The sequence below is a fragment of the Gorilla gorilla genome, chromosome 5 (assembly GCF_029281585.2).
Source record: "Gorilla gorilla gorilla isolate KB3781 chromosome 5, NHGRI_mGorGor1-v2.1_pri, whole genome shotgun sequence".
NCBI lineage: Eukaryota > Metazoa > Chordata > Mammalia > Primates > Hominidae > Gorilla > Gorilla gorilla.
This window is the reverse complement of record NC_073229.2, coordinates 184,808,689-184,831,045: the sequence shown is the minus strand read 5'-3', so window position 1 is coordinate 184,831,045 and position 22,357 is coordinate 184,808,689. Positions and strand designations below refer to the sequence as shown.

The window sequence follows — 22,357 nt, the reverse complement described above, 5'->3', positions numbered from 1 at the left end:
GGTCTATTCAAGGATTCAATTTCTTTCTGGTTTAGTCTTGGTAGGGTGTATGTGTCCAGGAATTTTTCCATTTCTTCTAGATTTTCTAGTTTATTTGCATAGAGGTGTTTATAGTATTCTCTGATGGTAGTTTGTATTTCTGTGGGATTGGTGGTGATATCCCCTTTATCATTTTTTATTGCATCTATTTGATTCTTCTCTCTTTTCTTCTTTATTAGTCTTGCTAGCAGTCTATCAATTTTGTTGATCTTTTCAAAAAACCAGCTCCTGGATTCATTGATGTTTTGAAGGGTTTTTTTTTTTTTGTCTCTATCTCCTTCAGTTCTGCTCTGATCTTAGTTATTTCTTGCCTTCTGCTAGCTTTTGAATGTGTTTGCTCTTGCTTCTCTAGTTCTTTTCATGGTGATGTTAGGGTGTCAATTTTAGATCTTTCCTGCTTTCTCTTGTGGGCATTTAGTGCTATAAATCTCCCCTGACACACTGCTTTAAATGCGTCCCAGAGATTCTGGTATGTTGTGTCTTTGTTCTCACTGGTTTCAAAGAACATCTTTATTTCTGCCTTCATTTCGTTACATGCCCAGTAGTCATTCAGGTGCAGGTTGTTCAGTTTCCATATAGTTGAGCAGTTTTTAATGAGTTTCTTAATCCTGAGTCCTAGTTTGATTGCACTGTGGTCTGAGAGACAGTTTGTTATAATTTCTGTTCTTTTACATTTGCTGAGGAATGCTTCACTTCCAACTGTGTGGTCAATTTCAGAATAAGTGCGATGTGGTGCTGAGAAGAATGTATATTCTGTTGATTTGGGGTGGAGAGTTCTGTAGATGTCTATTAGGTCTGCTTGGTGCAGAGCTGAGTTCAATTCCTGGATATCCTTGTTAACTTTCTGTCTCATTGATCTGTCTAATGTTGACAGTGGGGTGTTAAAGTCTCCCATTATTATTGTGTGGGAGTTTAAGTCTCTTTGTAGGTCTCCAAGGACTTGCTTTATGAATCTGGGTGCTCCTGTATTGGGTGCATATATATTTAGGATAGTTAGCTCTTCTTGTTAAATTAGTCCCTTTACCATTATGTAATGGCTTTCTTTGTCTCTTTTGATCTTTGTTGGTTTAAAGTGTTTTATCAGAGAATAGGATTGCAACCCCTGCTTTTTTTTTGTTTTCCATTTGCTCGGTAGATCTTCCTCCATCCCTTTATTTTGAGCCCATGTGTGTCTCTGCATGTAAGATGGGTCTTCAGAATACAGCACACTGATGGATCTTGACTCTTTATCCAATTTGCCAGTCTGTGTCTTTTAATTGGAGCATTTAGCCCATTTACATTTAAGGTTAATATTTTTATGTGTGAATTTGATCCTGTCATTATGATGTTCGCTGGTTATTTTGCTCATTAGTTGATGCAGTTTCTTCCTAGCATCGATGGTTTTTACAATTTGGCATGTTTGTGCCATGGCTGATACCGGTTGTTTCTTTCCATGTTTAGTGCTTCCTTCAGGAACTCTTGTAAGGCAGGCCTGGTGGTGACAAAATCTCTCAGCATTTGCTTGTCTGTAAAGGATTTTATTTCTCCTTCACTTATGAAGTTTAGTTTGGCTGGATATGATATTCTCAGTTGAAAATTCTTTTCTTTAAGAATGTTGAATATTGGCTGCCACTCTCTTCTGGCTTGTAGAGTTTCTGCTGAGAGATCTGCTGTTAGTCTGATGGGCTTCCCTTTGTGGGTAATCCGACCTTTCTGGTGAATCTGACAATTATGTGTCTTGGAGTTCCTCTTCTCGAGGAGTATCTTTGTGGCATTCTCTGTATTTCCTGAATTTGAATGTTGGCCTGCCTTGGTAGGTTGGGGAAGTTCTCCTGGATAATATTCTGAAGAGTGTTTTCCAACTTGGTTCCATTCTCCTCGTCACTTTCAGGTACACCAAGCAGATGTAGATTTGGTCTTTTCACATAGTCCCATATTTATTGGAGGCTTTGTTCATTTCTTTTTACTCTTTTTTTCTCTAAACTTCTCTTCTCGCTTCATTTCATTCATTTGATCTTTAATCACTGATACCATTTCTTCCACTTGATCGAATCGACTACTGAAACTTGTGCATGTGTCACGTAGTTCTCGTGCCATGGTTTTTGGCTCCATTAGATCATTTAAGGTCTTCTCTATGCTGTTTATTTTAGTTAGCCATTCATCTAAACTTTTTCAAGGTTTTTAGCTTCTTTGAAATGGGTTCGAACATCCTCCTTTAGCTCGGAGAAATTTGTTATTACAGATCGTCTGAAGCCTTCTTCTCTCAACTCATCATTCTCTGTCCAGCTTTGTTCTGTTGCTCGTGAGGAGCTGCTTTCCTTCGGAGGAGAAGAGGCACCCTGATTTTTAGAATTTTCAGCTTTTCTGCTCTGGTTTCTCCCCATCTTTGTGGTTTATCTACCTTTGGTTCTTGATGTCGGTGAGGTACAGATGGGGTTTTGGTGTGGATGTCTTTTCTGTTTGTTAGTTTTCCTTCTAACAGTCAGGACCCTCAGCTGCAGGTCTGTTGGAGTTTGCTGGAGGTCCACTCCAGTCCCTGTTTGCCTGGGTATCACCAGTGGAGGCTATAGAACAGCAAATATTACAGAACAGCAAATGTTGCTGCCGGATCCTTCCTCTGGAAGCTTCATCTCAGAGGGGCACCCAGCTGTATGAGGTGTCAGTTGGCCCCTACTGGGAGGTGTCCCCCAATTAGGCTACTCGGGGGTCAGGGACCCACTTGAGGAGGCAGTCTGTCCATTCTCAGATCTCAAACTCTCTGCTGGGAGAACCACTACTCTCTTCAAAGCTGTCAGACAGGGATGTTTAAGTCTGCAGAAGTTTCTGCTGCCTTTTGTTCAGCTATGCCCTGCCCCCAGAGGTGAAGTCTACAGAGGCAGGCAGGCATCCTTGAGCTGTGGTGGGCTCCACCCAGTTTGAGCTTCCTGGTCACTTTGTTTACCTACTCAAGCCTCAGCAATGGCAGACGCCCCTCCCCCAGGCTTGCTGCCGCCACCTTGCAGTTCGGTCTCAGACTACTGGGCTAGTAGTTCGATCTCAGACTGCTGTACTAGCAGTGAGCAAGGCTTTGTGGGCATGGGACCCTCCGAGCCAAGTGCAGGATATAATCTCCTGGTGTGCCGTTTGCTAAGACCATTGGAAAAGTGCAATATTAGGGTGGGAGTGTCCCGATTTTCCAGGTACATCTGTCATGGCTTCCCTTGGCTAGGAAAGGGAATTCCCTGACCCCTTACACTTCCTGGGTGAGGCGATGCCCTGCCTTGCTTCGGCTCACACTCCGTGGGCTGCACCCACTGTCTGACAAGCCCCGGTGAGATGAACCCAGTACCTCGGCTGGAAATGCAGAAACCACCCATCTTCTGCTTTGCTCATGCTGGGAACTGTGGACTGGAGCTGTTCCTATTCGGCCATCTTGAAACCTCCCCTCTCTCACGATCACAAGGTCCCACAATAGGCCGTCTGCAGGCTGAGGAGCAAGAAGAGCCAGTCTGAAATCCAAAACTGAAGAAATTGGAGTCTGATGTTCGAGGGCAGGAAACATCCAGTGCCAAAGAAAGATGTAGAATATTCAACATTCTTAAAGAAAATAATTTTCAACCTAGAATTTCATATCCAGCCAAACTAAGCTTTATAAGCAAAGGAGAAGTAAAATCCTTTACAAACAAGCAAATGCTGAGGAATTTTGTCAACACCAGGCCTGCCTTACAAGAGGTCCTGAAGAAAACACTAAATATGGAAAAGAAAAACCAGTAACAGCTACTGCAAAAACATACCAAATTGTAAACACCATCAACACTATAAACAAACTGCATCAACTAATGGGAAAAATAGCCAGCTAGCATCATAATGACAGGATCAAATTCACACATAACAATATAACCTTAAATGTAAATGGGCTAAATGCCCCAATTAAAAGACACAGACTGGGAAATTGAATAAAGAGTCAAGACCCATTGGTTTGCTGTGTTCAGAAGACCCATCTCAGGGTGAAAAGACATACATGGGCTCAAAATAAAGAAATGAAGGAATATTTACCAAGCAAATGGAAAGGAAAAAAAAGCAGCGGTTGCAATCTTAGTCTTTGATGAAACAGACTTTAAACCATCAAAGATCAAAAGAGACAAAGGAGGGCATTACATAATGGCAAAAGTATCAATGCAACAAGAAGATCTGACTGTCCTACTTATATATGCACCCAATACAGGAGCACCCAGATTAATAAAGCAAGTTCTTAGAGATCTACTAAGAGACTTAGACTTCCACACAAAAATAGTGGGAGACTTTAACACCCCACAGCCAATATTAGATCGACGTGACAGAAAATTAACAAGGATATTCAGGACTTGAATTCAGCTCTGGACCAAGCCGACCTAATAGACATCTACAGAACTCAACACCACAAATCAACAGAATATACATTCTTCTTGGCACCACATTGCACTTATTCTAAAATTGACCACATAATTGGAAGTAAAACACTTCTCAGGAAATGCCATAGAATGGAAATCATAACAAACAGTCTCTCAGACCAAAGTGCAATCAAACTAGAACTCAGGATTAATAAACTCACTCAAAACCACACAACTATGTGGAAACTGAACAACCTGCTCCTGAATTACTACTGGATAAATAACAAAATTAAGGCAGAAGTAGATACGTTCTTAGAAACCAATGAGAACAAAGACACAATGTGCCAGAATCTCTGGTACACAGCTAAAGCCATGTTTAGAGGGAAATTTATAGCACTAAATGCCCACAGGAGAAAGTAGGAAAGATCTAAAATCAACACCCTAACATCACAATTAAAAGAACCAGAGAAGCAAGAGCAAACAAATACAAAAGCTAGCAGAAGACAAGAAATAACTAAGATCAGAGCAGAACTGAAGGGGATAAAGACACGAAAACCCTTTAAAAATTAATAAATCCAAGAGCTGGTTTTTTGAAAAGATTAACAAAATACATAGAAGCCTAGCCAGACTAATAAAGAAGAAAATAGAGAAGAATCAAATAGACACAATAAAGAATAATAAAGGGGACATCACCAATGATGCCACAGAAATACAAACTACCATCAGAGAATACTTTAAACACCTCTATGCAAATGAAATAGAAAATCCAAAAGAAATGGATAAATTCCTGGACACATGCACCCTCCCAAGACTAAACCAGGAAGAAGTCAAATCCCTGAATAGACCAATAACAAGTTCTGAAATCGAGGCAGTAATTAATAGCCTACCAACCAAAAAAAGCCCAGACCAGAGGGATTAACAGTCAAACCCTAACAGAGGTACAAAGAAGAGCTAGTACCATTCCTTCTGAAACTATTCCAAACAACAGAAAAAGAGGGACTCCTGCCTAACTCGTTTTATGAGTCCAGCATCATTCTGATACCAAAACCTGGCAGAGACACAAGAAGAAAAGAAAATTTCAAAGGGAATGCTTCCAGTTTTTGCCCATTCAGTATGATATTGGCTGTGGGTTTGTAATAGATAGCTCTTATTATTTTGAAATACGTCCCATCAATACCTAAATTATTGAGAGTTTTTAGCATGAAGGGTTGTTGAATTTTGTCAAAGGCTTTTTCTGCATCTATTGAGATAATCATGTGGTTTTTGTCTTTGGCTCTGTTTATATGCTGGATTACATTTATTGATTTGCGTATATTGAACCAGCCTTGCATCCCAGGGATGAAGCCCACTTGAACATGGTGAATAAGCTTTTTGATGTGCTGCTGGATTCGGTTTGCCAGTGTTTTATTGAGGATTTTTGCATCAATGTTCATCAAGGATATTGGTCTAAAATTCTCTTTTTTGGTTGTGTCTCTGCCCGGCTTTGGTATCAGAATGATGCTGGCCTCATAAAATGAGTTAGGGAGGATTCCCTCTTTTTCTATTGATTGGAATAGTTTCAGAAGGAATGGTACCAGTTCCTCCTTGCACCTCTGCTAGAATTCGGCTGTGAATCCATCTGGTCCTGGACTCTTTTTGGTTGGTAAACTATTGATTATTGCCACAATTTCAGCTCCTGTTATTGGTCTATTCAGAGATTCAACTTCTTCCTGGTTTAGTCTTGGGAGAGTGTATGTGTCGAGGAATGTATCCATTTCTTCTAGATTTTCTAGTTTATTTGCGTAGAGGTGTTTGTAGTATTCTCTGATGGTAGTTTGTATTTCTGTGGGATCGGTGGTGATATCCCCTTTATCATTTTTTATTGTGTCTATTTGATTCTTCTCTCTTTTTTTCTTTATTAGTCTTGCTAGCGGTCTATCAATTTTGTTGATCCTTTCACAAAACCAGCTCCTGGATTCATTGATTTTTTGAAGGGTTTTTTGTGTCTCTATTTCCTTCAGTTCTGCTCTGATTTTAGTTATTTCTTGCCTTCTGCTAGCTTTTGAATGTGTTTGCTCTTGCTTTTCTAGTTCTTTTAATTGTGATGTTAGGGTGTCAATTTTGGATCTTTCCTGCTTTCTCTTGTGGGCATTTAGTGCTATAAATTTCCCTCTACACACTGCTTTGAATGCATCCCAGAGATTCTGGTATGTTGTGTCTTTTTTCTCGTTGGTTTCAAAGAACATCTTTATTTCTGCCTTCATTTCGTTATGTACCCAGTAGTCATTCAGGAGCAGGTTGTTCAGTTTCCATGTAGTTGAGCGGCTTTGAGTGAGATTTTTAATCCTGAGTCCTAGTTTGATTGCACTGTGGTCTGAGAGATAGTTTGTTATAATTTCTGTTCTTTTACATTTGCTGAGGAGAGCTTTACTTCCAAGTATGTGGTCAATTTTGGAATAGGTGTGGTGTGGTGCTGAAAAAAATGTATATTCTGTTGATTTGGGGTGGAGAGTTCTGTAGATGTCTATTAGGTCCACTTGGTGCAGAGCTGAGTTCAATTCCTGGGTATCCTTGTTGACTTTCTGTCTCGTTGATCTGTCTAATGTTGACAGTGGGGTGTTAAAGTCTCCCATTATTAATGTGTGGGAGTCTAAGTCTCTTTGTAGGTCACTCAGGACTTGCTTTATGAATCTGGGTGCTCCTGTATTGGGTGCATATATATTTAGGATAGTTAGCTCCTCTTGTTGAATTGATCCCTTTACCATTATGTAATGGCCTTCTTTGTCTCTTTTGATCTTTGTTGGTTTAAAGTCTGTTTTATCAGAGACTAGGATTGCAACCCCTGCCTTTTTTTGTTTTCCATTTGCTTGGTAGATCTTCCTCCATCCTTTTATTTTGAGCCTATGTGTGTCTCTGCACGTGAGATGGGTTTCCTGAATACAGCACACTGATGGGTCTTGACTCTTTATCCAACTTGCCAGTCTGTGTCTTTTAATTGGAGAATTTAGTCCATTTACATTTAAAGTTAATATTGTTATGTGTGAATTTGATCCTGTCATTATGATGTTAGCTGGTGATTTTGCTCATTAGTTGATGCAGTTTCTTCCTAGTCTCGATGGTCCTTACATTTTGGCATGATTTTGCAGCGGCTGGTACCGGTTGTTCCTTTCCATGTTTAGCGCTTCCTTCAGGAGCTCTTTTAGGGCAGGCCTGGTGGTGACAAAATCTCTCAGCATTTGCTTGTCTGTAAAGTATTTTATTCCTCCTTCACTTATGAAGCTTAGTTTGGCTGGATATGAAATTCTGGGTTGAAAATTCTTTTCTTTAAGAATGTTGAATATTGGCCCCCACTCTCTTCTGGCTTGTAGGGTTTCTGCCGAGAAATCCGCTGTTAGTCTGATGGGCTTCCCTTTGAGGGTAACCCGACCTTTGTCTCTGGCTGCCCTTAACATTTTTTCCTTCATTTCAACTTTGGTGAATCTGACAATTATGTGTCTTGGAGTTGCTCTTCTCGAGGAGTATCTTTGTGGCGTTCTCTGTATTTCCTGAATCTGAACGTTGGCCTGCCTTGCTAGATTGGGGAAGTTCTCCTGGATAATATCCTGCAGAGTGTTTTCCAACTTGGTTCCATTCTCCACATCACTTTCAGGTACACCAATCAGACGTAGATTTGGTCTTTTCACATAGTCCCATATTTCTTGGAGGCTTTGCTCATTTCTTTTTATTCTTTTTTCTCTAGACTTCCCTTCTTGCTTCATTTCATTCATTTCATCTTCCATTGCTGATACCCTTTCTTCCAGTTGATCGCATCAGCTCCTGAGGCTTCTGCATTCTTCATGTAGTTCTCGAGCCTTGGTTTTCAGCTCCATCAGCTCCTTTAAGCACTTCTCTGTATTGGTTATTCTAGTTATACATTCTTCTAAATTTTTTTCAAAGTTTTCAACTTCTTTGCCTTTGGTTTGAATGTCCTCCCGTAGCTCAGAGTAATTTGATCGTCTGAAGCCTTCTTCTCTCAGCTCGGATGCCCTCTCTCACCGCTCCTATTCAACATAGTGTTGGAAGTTCTGGCCAGGGCAATCAGGCAGGAGAAGGAAATAAAGGGTATTCAATTAGGAAAAGAGGAAGTCAAATTGTCCCTGTTTGCAGACGACATGATTGTTTATCTAGAAAACCCCATTGTCTCAGCCCAAAATCTCCTTAAGCTGATAAGCAACTTCAGCAAAGTCTCAGGATACAAAATCAATGTACAAAAATCACAAGCATTCTTATACACCAATAACAGACAAACAGAGAGCCAAATCATGAGTGAACTCCCATTCACAATTGCTTCAAAGAGAATAAAATACCTAGGAATCCAACTTACAAGGGATGTGAAGGACCTCTTCAAGGAGAACTACAAACCACTGCTCAACGAAATAAAAGAGGATACAAACAAATGGAAGAACATTCCATGCTCATGGGTAGGAAGAATCAATATCGTGAAAATGGCCATACTGCCCAAGGTAATTTACAGATTCAATGCCATCCCCATCAAGCTACCAATGACTTTCTTCACAGAATTGGAAAAAACTACTTTAAAGTTCATATGGAACCAAAAAAGAGCCCGCATTGCCAAGTCAATCCTAAGCCAAAAGAACAAAGCTGGAGGCATCACGCTACCTGACTTCAAACTATACTACACGGCTACAGTAACCAAAACAGCATGGTACTGGTACCAAAACAGAGATATAGATCAATGGAACAGAACAGAGCCCTCAGAAATAACGCCGCATACCTACAACTATCTGATCTTTGACAAACCTGAGAAAAACAAGCAATGGGGAAAGGATTCCCTATTTAATAAATGGTGCTGGGAAAACTGGCTAGCCATATGGAGAAAGCTGAAACTGGATCCCTTCCTTACACCTTATACAAAAATCAATTCAAGATGGATTAAAGATTTAAACGTTAGACCTAAAACCATAAAAACCCTAGAAGAAAACCTAGGCATTACCATTCAGGACATAGGCATGGGCAAGGACTTCATGTCCAAAACACCAAAAGCAATGGCAACAAAAGACAAAATTGACCAATGGGATCTAATTAAACTAAAGAGCTTCTGCACAGCAAAAGAAACTACCATCAGAGTGAACAGGCAACCTACAACATGGGAGAAAATTTTCGCAACCTACTCATCTGACAAAGGGCTAATATCCAGAATCTACAATGAACTCCAACAAATTTACAAGAAAAAAACAACCCCATCAAAAAGTGGGCGAAGGACATGAACAGACACTTCTCAAAAGAAGACATTTATGCAGCCAAAAAACACATGAAAAAATGCTCATCATCACTGGCCATCAGAGAAATGCAAATCAAAACCACTATGAGATATCATCTCACACCAGTTAGAATGGCAATCATTAAAAAGTCAGGAAACAACAGGTGCTGGAGAGGATGTGGAGAAATAGGAACACTTTTACACTGTTGGTGGGACTGTAAACTAGTTCAACCATTGTGGAAGTCAGTGTGGCGATTCCTCAGGGATCTAGAACTAGAAATACCATTTGACCCAGCCATCCCATTACTGAGTATATACCCAAAGGGCTATAAATCATGCTGCTATAAAGACACATGCACACGTATGTTTATTGCGGCATTATTCACAATAGCAAAGACTTGGAACCAACCCAAATGTCCAACAATGATAGACTGGATTAAGAAAATGTGGCACATATACACCATGCAGCCATAAAAAATGATGAGTTCATGTCCTTTGTAGGGACATGGATGAAATTGGAAACCGTCATTCTCAGTAAACTATCGCAAGAACAAAAAACCAAACACCGCATATTCTCACTCATAGGTGGGAATTGAACAATGAGATCACATGGACACAGGAAGGGGAATATCACACTCTGGGGACTGTTGTGGGGTGGGGGGAGGGGGGAGGGATAGCATTGGGAGATATACCTAATGCTAGATGACGAGTAAGTGGGTGCAGCGCACCAGAATGGCACATGTATACATATGTAACTAACCTGCACAATGTGCACATGTACCCTAAAACTTAAAGTATAATAAAAAAAAAAGAAAAAAAAAAAAAAGAAAATTTCAGGCCAACATCCCTGATGAACATCAATGTGAAAATCCTCAATAAAATACTGGCAAACTGAATCCAGCAGCACACCAAAAAGCTTATCCACCATGATCAAGTTGGCTTCATCCCTGGGATGCAAGGCTGGTTCAACATATTCAAATCAATAAACATAATCCATCACATAAACAGAACCAATGACTAAAACCATATGATTATCACAACAGATGCAGAAAAGGCCTTTGATAAAATTCAATACCCAATCATGCTAAAAACTCTTAATAAACTAGGTATTGATGGAGCATGTCTCAAAATAATAAGAGCTACTTATGACAAATGCATAGCCAATATCATACTGAATGGGCAGAAGCTGGAAGCATTCCCTTTGAAAACCAGCACAAGACAAGGATGCCCTCTCTCACCACTCCTATTCAACATAGTATTGGAAATTCTGTCCAGGGCAATCAGGCAAGAGAAAGAAATAAAGGGTATTCAAGTGGGAAGAGAGGGAGTCAAATTATTTCTGTTTGCAGATGACATGATTGTATATTTAGAAAACTCTATCATCTCAGCCCAAAATCTCCTTAAGCTGATAAGCAACTTCAGCAAAGTCTCAGGATACAAAATCAATGTGCAAAAATCACAAGCATTCCTGTACACCAATAAGAGACACAGAGCCAAATCCTGAGTGAATTCCCATTCACAATTGCTACAAAGAGAATAAAATATACCTAGGAATCCAACTTACAAGGGATGTGAAGACCTCTTCAAGGAGAACTACAAACCACTGCTCAAGGAAATAAGATAGGACACAAACAAATGGAACAACATTCCATGCTAATGGATTGGAAGAATCAATATTGTGAAAATTGCCATACTGCCCAAAGTAATTTATAGATTCAATGTTATCCCCATCAAGCTACCATTGATTTCTTCACATAATTAGAAAAAACTACTTTATATTTCATATGGAATCGAAAAAGGGCCTGTATATCCAAGACAACCTAAGCAAAAAGAACAAAGCTGGAGGCATCATGCTACCTGACTTCAAAATATACAAGGCTACAGTAACAAAAACAGCATGGTATGGTACTGGTACCAAAACAGATATATAGACCAATAGAACAGAACAGAGGCCTCAGAAATAACACCACACATCTACAACTATTGGATCTTTGACAAATGGACAAAAATAAGCAATGGGAAAAGGATTCCCTATTTAATAAATGGTGTTGGGAAAACTGGCTAGCCATATGCAGAAAACTGAAACTGGATCCCTTCCTTACACCTTATACATAAATTAACTCAAGATAGATTGAAGAATTAAATGTAAGACCTAAAACCATAAAAACCCTAGAAGACACTTTGGGAGGCCGAGGTGGATGGATCACGAGGTCAGGAGATCGAGACCATCTTGGCTAACACAGTGAAAGCCCATCTCTACTAAAAATACAAAAAATTAGCTGGGTGTGGTGGTGGGCACCTGTAGTCCCAGCTACTTGGGAGGCTGAGGCAGGAGAATGGCATGAGCTGAGGAGGCTGAGCTTGCAGCAAGCCAAGATTGTGCCACTGCACTCCAGCCTGGGCAACAGAGTGAGACTCCATCAAAAAAACAAAAACAAAAACAAAAAAACAAACCCTAGAAGAAAACATAGGCAATACCATTCAGGACATAGGCATGGGAGAAGACTTCATGACTAAAACAGCAAAACCAATGGCAACAAAAGCCAAAATTTACAAATGAGATCTAATTAAAATAAAGAGCTTCTGCACAGCAAAAAACTCTCATCAGAGTGAAAAAGCAACCTATGGAGAAATATTTTGTGGTCTATCCATCTGACAAAGGGCTAATGTTTAGAATGTACAAGCAACTTAAATAAATGTACAAGAAAGAAAAACAAACAACCCCATCAAAAAGTGGGCAAAGGATATGAACAGACACTTCTGACAGGAAGACCTTTATGTGGCTGACAAACATGAAAAAAGCTCATCATCACTGTTAATTAGAGAAATGCAAATCTAAACCACAATGAGATACCATCTCATGCCCATTAGAATGGCGATCATTAAAAAGTCAGGAAACAACAGATGCTGAAGAGGATGTGTGGAGAAACAGGAACACATTTACACTGTTGGTGGGAGTGTAAATTAGTTCAACCATTGTGGAAGACAGTGTGGTGATTCCTCAAGGATCTAGAACCAGAAGTACCATTTGACCCAGCAATCCCATTACTGGGTATATACCCAAAGGATTATAAATCATTCTATAATAAAGACACATGCACATGTGTGTTTATTGTAGCACTATTCACAATAGCAAAGACTTGGAACCAACTGAAATGCCCATCAATGATAGACTGGATAAAGAAAATGTGGCACATATACACTGTGGAATACTATGCAGCCATAAAACAGGATGAGTTCATGTCTTTTGCAGGGACATGGATGAAGCTGGAAACCATCATTCTCAGCAAACTCACACAAGAACAGAAAACCAAACACCATATGTTCTCACTCATAAGTGTGAGTTGAACAATGAGAACACATGGACACAGGGAGGGGAACATCACACACAGGGGCCTGTTGGGGAGTTGAGGCTAGGGGAGGGATTGGATTAGGAGAAATACCTAATGTAGATGATGGGTTGCTGGGTGCAGCAAACCACCGTGACACGTGTATACCTATGTAACAAACCCACACATTCTACACATGTATCTCAGAACTTAAAGTATAATAATAATAATAAGATACAGAACTGCAGAATGAATAAGAACTCACCAACCATCTGCTGCCTTCAGGAGACTCATTTAAGACATAAGGACTCACATAAACTTAAAGTAAATGGGTGGAAATAATAATAAGTGGTGTCACTGATGTGGAGGTAGATTATAAAACTCTTATCATATGCTGGTGGAAGATCAAAATGATAAAATGAATTAAAAAACAGTCAGATGGTTTCTTAAAAAGTTCCATCAATATGCATCTATCTTACAAACCTGCAATTCTATTCCTGAATATTTATCCCAAGGAAATGAAAAAGTAAGTCCACAAAGAGTTCTATATGAATATTTATAGGAGCTTTATTTATTATAATCCAAACTGTAAAAATAATTTCAATGTTCATCAATAACAAAATGAAAAAATAATTTGCAACCTACTGGTACACGTGAATACTATTCAACACTGATTATCTTAAATAGCATGGATGGAGCTCAAAAATATACTCAGGAAAGAAGCCATGTATATTCTGTATGAGTTCATTTACATGAGATCATTTACATTTCCTCCAAAAGAGGAAAAACTAATTTCTGTTGAAAGAAACCAGTGTATTTGCCTCTGGCAGTGGCAAGGGGGTAGCACAGATTAATTGGGTAGGGGGGACTCAAGAGAGTTTCTGGGGTCACAGAAATGTTCCGTGTGGTGATGGGAGTTTGGGCTCCACAGGTATAGGTGTTGATCCAAAATCATCAAACAAACAACATTGCAGATCTGTGCATCTCACTCTGTGGGAAAGTATACCTCAACTGTAAAAAGAGCAGAAATTTCTTTTAAACGCTCAGCCTTTTAGCACATCCAGTTGCTTGGAGAACCAGCTTCCTCAAATGGGGATCTAGGCTGGAGACTAGGTCACATGCATAGAGTCTCTAAACTTTCCCATGGCACATAATACGTTTCAAGTTTTCTCAGAGAGCTGCAGGTTAGTAATCTGAGGATTCTGACAAGTTGGGTCAACGTTCCTAGGAGGCATGAATGGGAGTACATTCTCTAAGATCCCTCCACCCCAGGGTCTTTGCTTTCTGTGCCTTTTACTCCATTGTTTTCTGACTCCTCTGTAGCCACTCGACCTCTTCAGATCCCATTGTCTACCCAGCCATCGCCCTTTATGCCTTGGGTCCCACTGTTCTTTCATCTCATCCTCCATTCCCTCAGTTCCGGAATGGCTGCCGCCAGCAGAGGATGGACTGAGAGCAGGAGAGGTGGTCCTGCCCAGGAACCCAACCTAGAGAAATGGCATCCTGTCTGGGACCTAGTTTTTTAGGGCAGGTTTTACAAGTCTTGTAAACCCAGACACACTTGATCTACCTGGTATGTTATTTACAGTAATACTATTTTCATAATTGCTTTTCACTGTAAAAGTAGAGCCTTTTAGCTACACTGTGAGTACATAAAGGGGATGGCCTGGGAATGGTATCATGTTGGATGTTGTTTCTTCCCTGAAGTAATATATATCAGTTACAATTTACATGTTACTGCAGAGTCCTAGAGAGAGACACAGAGAACGAGACAGATACCAATACATTTTTATGTGCATTAAAAAAATCTAAGGCCAGGCGCAGTGGCTCACACCTGTAATCCCAGCACTTTGGGAGGCCGAGGTGGGTGGATCACGAGGTCAGGAGACTGAGACCATCCTGGCTAACACTGTGAAACCCTGTCTCTACTAAAAATACGAAAAATTAGCCGGGCGTGGTGGCGGGCGCCTGCAGTCCCAGCTACTCAGGAGGCTGAGGCAGGAGAATGGCTTGAACCCAGGAGGCAGAGCTTGCAGTGAGCCGAGATTGCGCCACTGCACTCCAGTCTGGGCGACAGAGCGAGACTCCATCTCAAAAAAAAAAAAATATATATAAAATGCACTCTTCAAAATCTATGTCATTTATTCTGGAGGAATGCAGTTGGCAGAAGGAGGAAGATATTCCGAATTTTTCTTGTATACATTTATGTATGATCTCAGTTTTTATATGGATCATAGACCAATTTTGATATTTTAAAATAAAAATTGTAATCTATCTTGGAAATTTACATGGTTCTTTAGAACTTGAGGACCGTTTTTGCTTTTCGGAATATTATTGTACCTAAAATGGAAATATTACAGCGTCACTTTTTCACACTTTGTTATAACAAAGTTTAGACAGCGCTGGGTGCCCCTGAATTTTTTCCTGCCTCTTGTGACCTGTGTTGTTTTGGAATTTGCAGTGGCCTGACCGGGAACTACTGCAGGAATCCAGATTCTGGGAAACAACCCTGGTGTTACACAACTGATCCGTGTGTGAGGTGGGAGTACTGCAATCTGACACAATGCTCAGAAACAGAATCAGGTGTCCTAGAGACTCCCACTGTTGTTCCAGTTCCAAGCATGGAGGCTCATTCTGAAGCAGGTAAGAAGTCTGTGGCCAGACATCTACACATTTGAACATTGGGATGAAAAGAGATGGAAAATCTGACTGATGCAGAAGGCTTCCATGCTACACAGAAACTTGAGGGTGTGGCAGGCGGAAAGAAGCCTCAGCACTCTCTCTGGTGGAGCAATTTTTGGCGCAACGTGCGTGGGCGGTGTCTTCAGGAATGGTGCAAACCCACCTGGGCACTTGACTTACCACTCACTTTGTTATGAAAGGGGTTATCTCGGTGTTCCAGACAAAATTCCAATTCTAACATCAGGCCAAATTTGTGCCAAATTTCACACTAGTGAGTGTTTCCAGGCATTTCTTAAAATGGGCAGTGTTCATTGCAATCTTCAGCATTGCAGTTGCTGAGGTATGTGGCCGCTGAGTTTGTCATCCTGGAGAAACCTAATATGATGATATTTATTCCATCTAATCCTGGGGCTATTTGGCAGTAAATACCACAGAATGCACTATTTCTCTGGCTTATTTCAGTCTTAGGTAGGCTCTGCACACCTATGCTTGGAAGGCAGGAATTTCTTGGTGTTCTTGTGCCTTCTTCTCATGGAACGTGCATCTTTGGTGTGTGTTGAGAGGAAGGGTAGTAGATTTCTGCTTTGTTGCAATGCAGGATGCTGGAACAAGAGGATTCCTTGTCTCTACTGTAAGGGAATAAGATTTTAGCCTCCATCCTTCTCTAAGAAGCAATGGGTCTTTGCCTCCAAGTACTAGATGCAGGACCATGAACTGCCCCGTCCACCAGAAGCTTAAGGCTTTGGCTTTTCAGGAGCAATCATCTAGGGAAATGTGCAGGGTTTTCATGTCTGTCCCCTACTGACAGCCAATCACCCTACAGCCTGCATAGCCTAATCCATCATCATCTGGTTTCCTGCCTCATTGTTCTCATGAACAACCAGTAGAGAGCCATACAAAAGAGCTTGCACATGAGTCTTTGTTCCAATTGTAAGCACACTGATATGTCCTTTTCCCACCAGGTTTTGAATATAAAATTTCTAAGAATGTACTAAAATATTAGAATGCTATTAATCTATTGTTTTTGCTTCAGCATGTCCTTCTGACTAAAGAGAACAGTCATAATTCTGAAACTACTGTCCTGTTTGTGTCATAAATTGCTTCACATGTTTCTGCATACTAGTAGTTACTCAGCTTGATTTTGTCTATTTTCAGCACCAACTGAGCAAACCCCTGTGGTCCAGCAGTGCTACCATGGTAATGGACAGAGTTATCGAGGCACATTCTCCACCACTGTCACAGGAAGGACATGTCAATCTTGGTCATCCATGACACCACACCGGCATCAGAGGACCCCAGAAAACTACCCAAATGAGTATGTCTTTGATGTTACTTATAAGAGGAGCAACAGCCAACTTAAGTTCCTCCTAGAAGAGCCTTGCTTCAAGCTAACTTGTTAGGACAAATTTCCCTTAGACCCTGAATGTGTGTTGCAATGTCCAAACAACTTTGCTTTTGATCAAAGAGTCTGAGAGAATAGGTATTTTAGGCTTGCTATCTTTTCTAATAGTCTGATGGAAGCAGAAGGCTACATGGAGCTGATGAAGTCTTTTTAATATAAAGCTCAAGAGATCAAATGATCAAATACTTAGAGTGCCATTCTACAATGCTCGTAAAAGATCAATGCACTCTTTCACCCATGCAATTCTATCATTCTAACCTCCCTTCTCTGAAATGAAGGTTGTTTGCCTTTTTTTCATGGGTCACAAGTAAATAATTCACATGTATATGAGTATATATATAACCAGGTGTGTTTATTCAGACTAGTATGTACATATATACATATATATGTTCATATAAGTTAGTATTCATATATATGTTCATACATATATGTTCATACAGACTAGTATACATATATATATACATATATATGTGTATATATGTATGTGTATATATATACATATATATGTGTATATATGTATGTGTATATATATATATGTTCTAGGGAAACATGCAAGGTTTTTATGTCTGTCCCTGACTGATGACCAAATACCCTATAGCCTGCACAGCTGCAAGCTGTATAGCCATACAATTTGCAGGAAACACACACATACACACACACACACAGACACACACACACAAACTTAATATAATATAATATAATATAATATAATATAATATAATATAATATAATTAATATATATAAACCTGTGTGAACACACTGGGTTCTAAGCTCCAGTTTTCTGAAGGGATATGGGTTGCCAGGGCAGGAAGAGCAAAAGCAAGAATGTAGATGAGAATTAGGAAGTAAACAGATATGGAGATTAAAATGGGCAGGTACATGGACAAAAAACCAGGTCTGACAAAAACTGGCTTTCTGCCATAAATGACTATAAAAGATATTAAAAAAAAACTTTCCACATGTTGGACAAGAGACAGTACAGGACTGAGATAATTTAGAAAAGGAAATGAATGAGCGCAACTCCGTAACTATTCTGACTTTCTTCCTGGAGAACCTTCCTGGACTGAAGGGCAAGGAATTGGAGCCAAAGCCAACCACAGCAGTCTTGCTGAACTGAGGAAAGAGACTGGAGTTTGGGATAGCTAAGAAAATGTGGATTTTCTAGGCTAGGTAATAATGAGAAAGAATTTGTGGTGAAAAGGAGATGAAGGAATATGCATGGAAGTCTAATATAAACTGCATATGCACAGGGAGAAATTCTACAAAGTGGGACAGAGAACCACTACTGGGGAAAGGACAAATTCAGGGAAACAGTGAGCTCAATGGTGATGCCAGAGCTCACATAGCACTGGGGGATACCAGGGTTCTGATCAGCCCGAGGAGAGACACCTCATTGAACATCTCGGGCATTCAGTAGAGACCCCAGAAAAGTCATACTTTAGGAGTAGGATTTATGCCTTCTTAGAATAAAGACTACCCCAGAAACACCCTAGTAAAGCTTAAAAACCAAGTCTAAAAGGACCCAGATGATCTCCAAGTAAATTAACTGCCTGACAGAAGAAAACTCAACCATCACTGGAGGTAAATAACATGATTACAGTGCTCTGTAATGTTGCATTCACAAGGAGTGACATCATTTAAAAATTTATGAGGCAGGAAAAAGCAATTAGTGTGATCCATAACTAGGAGAAAAACCAGTCAATACAAATAGAACAAGAAATAGTAGAAATGATGGAATTGACAAAGAAATTAAAACTGTATATATGATAATTGTGTTCAAAGATTTAAAGAAAACATGAACATGAGGGAAACAAATGCAGAATATAAAAAAAAGCAAATGCGTAAAACAACCAAATGGAAATTAAAGAACTACAAAAAAGTATAACCTTAATGAAATACTCACTGGATGGCCTTAATATTAGTTTATACATTACAGAAGAAAAAGTGAACTAGAAGATAACTCAATGAAAGCCATACAATCTGTAAGACACACACACATGCACATACACACACACACACACACACACACACACACACACACACAGAGAAAGAGAGAGAGAGAAAGGCTGAAAAAAATAAATAGAACCTTAAGGATATCAGTGAAAATAGCAAAAGATTTAATATATGGGTAAAGCAAGTCACAGAAGGACAGGAAGGAGATATTGGGACAGAAAAAAATACTCAAAGCAATGATGGCTGAAGACTTTACACGTATGAAGAAAATGATAAACTCACAGTCAAGAAGCTCAATGAATCAGAAATAGTATTTTTAAAAGCAAAACTCTATGATTTACTTGGGTACATTATAGATAAATCATCCAACATCAAAGATAACAAGGATAATCTTATAAGCCAGAGGAAAACAATATCATTTACATAGAGGGACAGTAATGAAAGTGACCGATGCCTTCTCCTTGGAAACAATGGCATAACATCTTTAAAGTGATAAAGAGAAATAAAAACAGATCAACCTAGGACGACATGTCCAGCCAAAACAAACAAACAAACAAAAAAACCCTTTAAAATAAACGTGATGTAAATACATATTCTGCCACCTCCAGAGGAAACAAGCAAAAAAACAAAAGAATGTTTCCAAGGCAGGCTTCTGTATTAAAAGATGTTAAGGAAAGTTATTCAGGTAGAAGAAAAATAATACCAGATGGGAACTTTAATCCATACTAAGTAATGAAGAGCCCTGGAAATGGCAAATGGCAATGTCAATATAAAATACTCTTATTTATCTAATTTTTAAATGTATTTAAAGGACAATTTGTGATATTAATTAAAATAATAGGAATATATTGTTGTTTCAACATAGGTAGTAGTAAAATTCATAAAAACAGTAGCACAAATAATGCAGACGATAACTGGAAGTATACTGTTAATGAGTTTTTTGCATTATCCATGAAGTTATATAATATTAATAGATGGTTGAATGTGATAGTTTAAAGTGGGATATTATAAATCCTAGGACAACCAAAAAAATTTAAACTGAGAGAAATGGATAATAAGAGGAATAGTCCTTTTATCCAAAAGAAGGAAGAAAAAGAGGAATAAATAATATAAAAGATACGGTGTAATCAGAAAATACATAGCATTATTGTAGACATAAACTGAACTACCTTATGAGTATATTAAATGTAAAAGGATTAAGCATTACAAATAAAAGGCAGAGATTGTAAATTGAATAAAAACCACAGCTAAGTGTGTTCTTTTTAGAATAAATGCTCTTTAAGTGTAAAGATCTACTTTAAACACCAAAATATGAAAAAGGATATATACCATGAAAACCTGAATCATAAATAAGCTGGAGTGGTGATTAATGGATGCAGGCACTCCTAAAGACTAATAAGTGAATGTGGTCAAATTGAAGAAACAAAAGTATATACGTGCTCGATGTGCAAAAACTTTTTCTGTATACATTCTATGATCCTTTGGAAAATTAAAGTTTTAAAGCAATATCACTGACAATAGTATCAAAACCAAAAAATATTTAGTGATAAATTTCACACACTATGCTCAAGGACTATACACCTTGCACTAGAAAACAATGTTGAGGAAAGAATTAAAAGATCTAAATATACACCATGCTTATAGATTAAAAGACTCCATATCAGTTCTCGTGAAATTGATCTTTGGATGAAACCCACACCCAAGCACTATTGCAACAGTACTTTTTTGAAAAAAAAAATTGGAGGACTTATATACCTTAATATAAAGACTTATAAAAGTACAGGAATCAAGACATGTAGTATTGGCCTGGCCCCTTGGCTCATGCCTGTTACCCCAACATTTTGGGAGGCTGAGTCTGGAGGATGGCTTGAGCCCAGATGTTCAAGACCAGCCTTAGCAACAGAGTGAGACCCTCTCTCTACAAAAAATAAACAATTAGATGGATGTGATGACTTGCACATGTAGTTTCAGCTACTCGGAATGCTGAGGTGAGAGGATTGCTTGACTCAGGAGGTCTAGCCATGAGTGAGCATTGATCATGCCTCTGCATTCCAGCCTGGATGACGGAATGAGACAGTCTCAAAAAAAAAAAAAAAGGATATGTGTTATTGGCCAAAAAAGTATGCAAACCTAAAAAGGGATGGTCCACCACCAGACCCACATACATATATGGTAAATGGATTTTCCGTATAGATGGCAAAGCAATTCAATGGAGACAAAAATGTTTTACAAAATCATTCTGAACCGTTTGGATATCTATGATACAAAACTAAAGCAGAACTTGACTTTTGCTTTTCATCTCAAATTATTTTGATATCTCTTCCACCTAAGTGTCAGAGCTAAAACTGAACCTGAAATATGAAAGTTCCATGAAAAAATATAAAATCTTCACAACCTTGGAGAAGGCAAACTTTTTTGAGGCAGGAGTCTGTAAACACTCACTATAAAAGAAAACAAATTATAATGTGGGCTTTCATGAAAACTCATGCTTACCAAAAGTCATTGTTAAGAAAATAAATAGGCAAGTAACACATGAGAAGAAAAATGTTCTCTGTCCATATATCTGACAAATGGCTTGTGTCCAGAATATAGGAACATTTCTCCCACTCACTAAACAGAGGACAAACAACTAATGGGCAACAGATTGAATAGGCATTTCTTGGGGATAGATAGACGTACACATAGCCAATAAGCACCTGAAAAAATGTCCAATATCTCAGCCATGAAAAATAAAGAGTTATAATCATCATGAGATGTCACCAAACACCCAATGGACATGGATATTATTAAGAAGACACCACAGTAACTGATGTCACTGATGTAGAGCAAGGATGTGCAACTCTCTCATATGCTGGTGAAAGTGCAAAATGATACAACCACTTTTGAAATCAGTCTGATGGTTTCTCCAAAAGTTCAATAAATGCACTTTTACCCTACAAACCTGCAATCCTGTTTGTGAATATTTACCCCACAGAAATGGAAACATAAGTCCACGAAGACATCTCCAAGAATATTCATAGCAGCTTTATTTTTTATAACCCCAAACTGTAGACAATTTGAATGTCAATCAATAAGAAAATGAATAAATAATTTGTGAACTAGTCATACAATGGCATACTATTCAGCAATAAAAGGGAGCATGTTTTTGATACTCTCAAATAGTATGGAAGATGCTCAAAAATATTACATTAAAGAAAGATGCCAGATAACAAAAATGAACATTATGTATGAGTCTATTGATGTAAGGTTCCAGAAAGGTAAAACTAATTTCTGGTGAAAGAAACCAATATCATTTGCCTCTGGCCATGGGAAGAGAGTAGCAGAGATTGAGCAGTAAAACGAAGTTTTTTTCTGGGGTGATGTAAATGTCCTGTATCGTGATTGA

At 39.0% G+C, this 22,357-nt stretch overlaps 1 protein-coding gene across 1 annotated transcript in view; it reads left to right on the top strand.

Annotated features, from left to right (window-relative positions):
* The window catches only part of LPA (lipoprotein(a)), a 277,581-nt gene that overhangs the window by 151,439 nt on the left and 103,785 nt on the right, over window positions 1–22,357 (top strand). The window contains 1 exon segment of the mRNA XM_063707988.1: window positions 16,773–16,932. Coding sequence (XP_063564058.1) covers window positions 16,773–16,932 — 160 coding nt within the window.